Raw genomic sequence first — 7,655 nt, forward strand, 5'->3', positions numbered from 1 at the left:
GGGTTTAGTGAAGAGAAGGGAAGAAAGGAATGAGGGCGCTAGAGAACACAGGAAAAAAAACAATTAGGAGAAATCCTGAGGGCTCGTGTAAACTACTTCACCTGATCCCCCTTTCCTCATGTCAGTGTTTCATCATGTTTTAATACTCCATTTAAACATGATGGTGAAAACAACCAAACCACTGTGCCTTTGTCAGGACTATGCAATAAATATAATGTATATAAACTGAGTAAATATGTATTCAAATGATCAGCAGGGGGCATATTGGCGCTATTGGTACGGTATTGTAATTTAAAGTTAATGTTATGTTAAATGTGAATCCTACCCTGAATCCCAAAGTATTCAATTTAATAGGATTCTGCAGAGCTTTTACATAAAACATGTTCAATGCCCTTGCTGGAACTTTTGTGCCCTTTATCTACAATGGGGGGAAAGCAAAGGATGTGCAGGTCAGGATGGTTCCCTTTCTGTCACAGACCAACAATTAATGTTTCATGTGTTGGCAAAGGGGCTGAAAATATATAATCTTGAAAGTCACCGGTGATGAAAACATGAAGAAATGATGGATTAAAATGAAAGTAATTCAAATGATACTTTATTCCTCTTACGTTGTATCTTTTTTATTTACAGCATACAGCGCCGACTGTCCTTGCAGCTGCCCATCCTGCATCACGCCTACTTGCCTTCCATAGGAGGGGTGGATGCCAGCTGCACCAGCCCCAACGGCAGCCCTGGTTCCAGCCCACGGCACAGACACATGCCCCCCTCTTACCGGGTAATGGTCTCTGGCCTGTGAGCTTCCTTCACTCCCCCACCTGGCTCTTTGCAGAGGAGACATATATGGTTCTTTTTTTCTACAACAAATAGACTGATATCATCAGCGTACGTGCGTATTTTGTCTCGCAACAAGGAGGACAGGGGGAGAAGAGAGGAAGGTGGGGCCGAGTTTCACTCTTCATACTTCTCTTCACCCCCGCCTCTCTTGAGAACTTGAACCCTCAGTCAGGAAGGGGTGGGAGGAGACAGAGTGGGCACTGGATGACACTAACAAACTCCCATGATTCACAGCAATTTCCCCTTGTTCATCTGCTCCCCTTGCCCAACAACACAAACATATACACATATGCACAAACACACTGACACCCCAAAATCAGAGCAGCGGTGGACCATCCCTAACCTGACGTGTAGCCTTATATGCTTCAGAGGGTCTGTTTCTGTTCCTGATCTGTCGTACGTTTGTGTGAGCTCGCCATGTGACGCGAGTATTTCACCACCTCCAGGACTATATACCGGTGAGAAGACGTGGAATTTACCAAACCCAACAAAGGAATATCATCCAACTTACTCCCTGTTCCCTTCCCGTTCTTGTGGAGACATGTAAATATTATAATTTCTGACTTTGATGTACTGTACGCTTTGTATATGCTGTGAATGGACAATTAAAAGGGGGTTCTATGTGTAGACCTTGAAGGAGAGGTAGGCAATCATGACAAGGCAACCTACAAAGAAATAGGCATATGAAAGAGATCTGAATTGGTTTGTGTTACTGTTTATAGATCAGCTTATGGGCAGCAGAGTAAGATACATCAAAGCGTGTGAGTCACTGAACATGGAGAGGCACCAGAGGCCTGTTCCTCTAACTCGGTGAACGCCGCACATGGCTCTTTTATCCCTCTTTGCTAAATTTGCTCCACATGTTTCATCGGAGATTTCACATCAAACTTTGCATAGGCCTTTCATATTTTAAAATATGCTTAATATGTCCTCGGAAAGCATGTTATACAGAATATTGATGCTATGCCTTTTACCAGGTCTCCCAGGCTGCATATGTTAGAAAATAGAGCTAAAAGGCACCACAAGAGTGTTCCACAGTTATTATTTATGTGTGTTGTATGCCAAGTAATGCCCACATTCAGATGAACACTTAAGACGCAAGAGAGCACCTTATTCACTCAGGTGCTTTTCAGACAGAAGAGGCGGGCCTGGTCATATTGATCCCCACAGAGCGGTCTCTACAGACTGTTAGGAGGCCCCTCTGATCGAGCCCTCACAGCTAACCAGCACAGGCACGGGGGACGGGGTCACGTCAATGGCATAAGGGCAAGGAAAGAACACTGAAGAAGTGATGCTGGAAAGGATGTAGGTCTACCAGTTCCCACAACAAGTTTGGATGAAATGGTCGACCTGAATTTCCACGAGTGGCAGTGAAGACGATGAACACACGGAGCGTGGAGTGAAAAGCCCCACTCGGCTGTAGCTCTCAGTCGCAAGTCGGCAAAGACACCACTGCTGGTCACAGTGATAGAACATCAAGCACAGACACAGGGCTTTCTGTCATGTTGAGTGTCAAGAAAAATCACTTCACACTTAGCAACAGGGAACATACCTCAGTTGCTATGGAGATGTAATTCAGTGCCGTTGAACTGGGCCCAAGAAGGCTGCACTGAGCAAAACAGTCGTCGACACGGTGTCGTCTTTTTCCTTTTTTGTAAAACTGTCCTCATGCAGGAGAGAAGCAAACAGGGCCTCCAGACAAAAAAAAGGACTTTCTATTGAGTGTGAGAAGGTTTGTTCTTAGCATATGTTTCACCATTGGTGTCTTGGTTTTTAGTTTTTAAGGCGTTTGTTGAACGCTGTGCCTGTTGTCTTATATCGTAGCCTGCAGGACCCACAGTACATTCAGAGGGGGATAACGGCGCTGACCCAGTGATCTACAACACTGGCCACACATCTATAAACGGAACAGCGTGTCATAGATTTATTTAAATTAAATGCCTCAATGCATGGGACAGAGTGAGGGGACTCCACTTCTGCCGGAGTGTGTTTCCTCTGCAAGTCGATGTCTGATCACAAACACGGTCCTGAGAGGAAAGGCCAGTGCAGGATACAGAGTGGGAGACAAGCTAGCAGACATCCACCTGCTATCGGACATATCAGGGTGACTTCCCGTGAGAGCTCCTTCCCCTTCCAGCCCCTGCTGAGCACAGGAGCAGGGAAACCCCGAGCACAGACCTCCCAGGAGTCACGGCTTCTCCCGCAACTTTGCCAACCAGAGAAACACGAGTCACTTGACAAGCGAGTGCCAGACATTGTCAGAGGGTTGGATCTTCCTTCAGGAGAAGAAAACCCACCTGCACATTTTATATATTACATTATATGTGATTGTGTACAATTTGCTGATACCCCGATGATGGTGTCCATGTATGGAATATTTGGTATTTGGCTTTCTCAAGACGGCATGAAATGAAATGTATAATTCTTCACAGAGTGATCTCTGTTTTTTGAAAACTTCGTTGTTTCATCCTCTCACCTACGATTTGGAAATTTAAGTTATTTTAACCTGTTGATCAGCTCACACGTGTCAATGCCAAGATTCTCAGTGGACGAACTCGACATCATCATATCGACTATGCTACTGGTTTAGCAGTTATTCACTGAGGGCAATAAAGTGAAAGTAGTAGCAAACGATCAATCCTAATAACCCACTCCTGGCATTTACCAAAATTACAAAATGACGTTTTTTTTAGTCCATCTAAAATGCCAAATGCAGATCATCAGGTATTGTTCTGTTTTTTGTTACATGTGCCCTGGTTTTTTGCTTCTTCTTCTTCTTCTTTTATTGAGATTCATTTCCAACTTTTTTTCAACACTGATGAAAAATTGTTCAAATGCAATCGTGGTAGGTCAAGGGCTCATACTTTCCTGTAATAAATCATGACATGGTTTGTATTTGCTACAGGTCTTTTTACCTTTTCAGTTTTCAGAACAAAGTGACATATACGTATTTAATTATATCTCTGTATGTGTCATCATCAGGGTTTCTGGAGAACACGAAACATACATGTCCAAAAATATAACAATATGACGTATATATTTAGTGGAAACACAGGTCCATACTGTTACTGTTCTGTCAGTTTGATATGTGCTATCACATGGAGTTCAGTTCAGATAAAAGTCAAAACAGAAAACCTACGTTAAATGCAAGAGGGGCAATAATTGTTTTCTTATTACAGAAAGAATAGAGAACTATATATATGTATATGTGAAAAGATATTTACGTACATTCTCATTTTTACATAGGAAATATTTCACGAATACGCCACAAGGATACTTGGAAGTTGTTTTTTTTATTTACAGTATCTGTAACTATGTTATGTACAGATGAGGTATAGATATGAAAAAGTTGTATAAAATAAGTATCACACTTGGAACACCTGAACATTTTTTTTGGAGCCATTAGTTGTTGGGGGTGGTGGTTGGGGGGGGGGGGAGGGGGGGTGAAAAAACATTCTTCTTTTATTGTCTGAATGTTATGGACAGCCTTTACTTTTCACATCATCGTTAAATAAAGTGAGACTGAAAATAATCTCTGATGTTTTACAATCATTCCTGCGGGTCTCCGAAGTGCATTTATAATGTTGATTCAAAGGCTTTTTCACTGAGGGCCACATACAGAAAAATAAACGAAGGTCTGGGCCCCTCAGAGGTCAGGTATTTTGCCTCATAAGTTAAGTTAGCAAAATCAATCAAATGTAGGTAAATGGTGCTTGATAATTGAAAAAAACTTTGAGAAAAAAAGCCGCCTACATCAGAGCTCCCCATAGGGTTTCATTTATTTCTGTGGCAGCTCCTTAAAATAGAGGCCTCAGATTGTTTCTAAAAAAAAGGAAATATGAAGGGTATATTTCAAGCTTACTATGTAAATAAGTTATTGGGCTTTTTTTTATCAACTAAGATTGACTGAATTCATTTGAAAAACTACGCTTATTAACACATGAATACTGTGCAATATCTGTTTACATATATATTTAGAAAGTACAACATAAGACAAGCACAAGTTTCATGTGCGGGCCATATTCCATTATACTTTTAGAATTAGCTGAGGGCCAATTAAAAATGGACCACAGGCCGCAGTTTCCCCCCGGGCAATAGTCTTGACACCCCTGCTTTAAACCCTTCCACAACCCTAACCTGGCGCACCCTTAAAGAACAAGATCCAACATGACAACATGTGCCTCTCTATCCCCCCTTCACTGAATACAATGTGTGTCAGGTGAGCTAAAGCCATTTCTCCCATCATTAACAAAAGCTTAAATTAGGATGCTAGGGTTAGCACGCATCCCACTTCAAAATCATCTGATTGTTTCATTTGTTTTTAACAGACACATTTCATTGAAGACGGAAAAATTGATGAAGTTTGAATGGATATTTGAAAAAAGATAAACACTTTTGCTGTGACGAATTACCTTAGCAATAGCTGTTTCACCAAATATAAAGCCACCTCTGTGTGGATGTTCACGTTTTACAGTTTGAATTTCCCAATATTCTCTTTCATTTATTAAATATAAAATATGAAATCTTTGCAATAGGCCTTTTAAACATTCTTGTTCCAGTAGGAAAAGTGTTACTGAAGGGAATTCAGCCATCATTCCCGAATTTCCTCCCCTTCAAAACATCTGTTCTGATGAATACAACCACTGACAGACAATAAAAACCCAAAAATGAATTAGAATTTATGCTAGTGTTAAAGTAAATCTCCCTGCTATGTTGAAATCTACAGTGTGGGAAGAAACCCCTCTACTGGAAACAGCCATAATCACTTTCATGTGGGGCTCTCTAGACATTCAGAAAAGCAGCCGTCGAGTCAGAAATCTTGTTGATCCCCCACTCCAAAGACAGAGAAATAAAAACGGAGTGCACCCTTGAGATTCACTAGCCAGTCAACATAAAGGATCTTCATTGGCACACCAACAGGCACACAGCAGGCTCATACTGCCCTCACACACTGCAAAGGAAAAACACTTTTGCAATGAACAGCCTTGCAAGTTGAGGTCGATAAATAATTTAAAAGTACGGAGGAACTCGGTGGCAAAGAGGACGGAGGCGAGAGTGTGTGAGTGGGTTACTGAAAGTGTCACTCTGTGTTTGCATCCAGCATTTGGGTGTCATTCATATCTGGTGTGAGCGTTGTCAGAGCTTTTATTCATCCTCACTCAAATATTTAGCATGTGGATGCTAGACGTGGTTGCAAACTGAGTTCCTCATGGAGCAGCTGGCCGACTTAGTCCTCTGCTGTCATCGCAGTGTGAGTCACAGACTCCGTACACACCCTGAAATGTACTGAGTGTTGTCCCTCAGAAGGTCTTTCTTACAAATCAAATAGCTAAAACAGAAGATGTCCACCTGGCAGAGGCATGTTTCACAAATCGGGAAACAAAAGTTCAGAAATGTGCTTTTTTAAAATATAAAGCATCAGTAAATTAGTCAGTGATTATTAATTGTGTTTGAAATATGAACGACCAATATTTTTCAGAAGCTAGTCGTGGGTTTTCTGCCTCCGCCATCATACAATGATTAATGGTATTCTGTTAGTCGTGCTCACAGCTTTTTTAAAAATCTTATAAAATATTCAGCAGATACTTGTGTTTCAAGATGTGTGTTTCAATCCAGAGACCTCCCAATAAACAATTTGAAAATGAACTATATTCCTACTGATAAAAAGGTCTGTAAGAAATAAGTTGGTTTTGCTGTTGACCTAAATTACCGGTAAAGTTGTTCAATGCTGTGATCAGTGGGAATCTCAAACTGGGTAAAAAAAAGGAACATTATCTGCACCTCTAGACACAACATATGCTTTATAGTTTGGGAGAGGTACATTTTTAAAGTGGCTATAACATATATACAAATATTTAGAGAGAGTTGAAAGCGATGCTGGGTATGACTTTGCAGGACGACTCGTGACCTTGTGATGGCTGTAATTGTTGTTCATACATCTCAGTGGGGACTCAAGTTAACTGGAGCTTATAAATCCAGTATTCCTCTCCTGCTGCTTACTGATTCAGAGATAGTCACAGATCTCGCCAAGCTTCTTCAGCACGGAGAAACACTCGGGTGTGTGTGTAAATGCTGCATGACCTTCTCTCCCGTCTCAGCGGGATCACGCTGTTCAAATGGAAGGCGGGTTGATTAAGTTGACCTGAGTGTCGGTGGAAGGGAAGCGTATCCTCCTTCACATGTGACGGCTCCATTGGAGAAGTGAAGGCTTGGGCTGAGGCATCAACGTCAAATACACAAGCCAGAGATAATCCAATTCATCCAGCTCATGCCCACATGAACATATTAGGCGTACTATTTGAGGATTGGAACGGAGAGAAACACACACATATAACTTCATGCGAGCGTTTATGACTTTTTTTACTATAGTGTAAGAAGTCAACAACTATTTGAGTTATTGAAGGTCTCTGATTGCAACCAAAGTTGTAGAAAAAATGTTAAAAAACAACATAAAACGTCTTGTATTGACATATTGGCTGAAATATCCACAATATTACCTAGTTAAGTTGATTTGGATGGAAATATGAAAGACATTCACTGCGGTCTTCTTACTCAGGATCACAGAGGAGACATAGATCACTTCCAAGCCCTCGCTCCTAACCACAGGGTTTCAGTAAGCAACCATTAATCCTGCAAACCCGTGTCCTGCTTGTCCGGTGTAGTAATACGACACAACATTGATTGATTTGGAATCATTGGGTTGCATGACATGATAGCTATTGAAAAGACATGACACCCCAACCCAAGAATCCAATAAAATATGCGTGTCCTATTTTCCTGTGGATTTATATTATTTCCCTTTGTTTTGGAGTCATAAGATC

General features: G+C 41.3%; 1 protein-coding gene across 1 annotated transcript in view; it reads left to right on the forward strand.

Moving 5' to 3' along the window:
• The window catches only part of gabbr2 (gamma-aminobutyric acid (GABA) B receptor, 2), a 150,095-nt gene extending 145,856 nt beyond the window's left edge, over positions 1-4,239 (forward strand). The window contains exon 19 of the mRNA XM_063898557.1: positions 631-4,239. Within this exon, the coding sequence (XP_063754627.1) occupies positions 631-796 (166 nt within the window). The 3' untranslated portion in view covers positions 797-4,239. The remainder of the gene's footprint in view (positions 1-630) is intronic.
• Positions 4,240-7,655: the final 3,416 nt, after the last annotated feature.

This window comes from Eleginops maclovinus, chromosome 13, assembly GCF_036324505.1.
Source record: "Eleginops maclovinus isolate JMC-PN-2008 ecotype Puerto Natales chromosome 13, JC_Emac_rtc_rv5, whole genome shotgun sequence".
Lineage (NCBI taxonomy): Eukaryota > Metazoa > Chordata > Actinopteri > Perciformes > Eleginopidae > Eleginops > Eleginops maclovinus.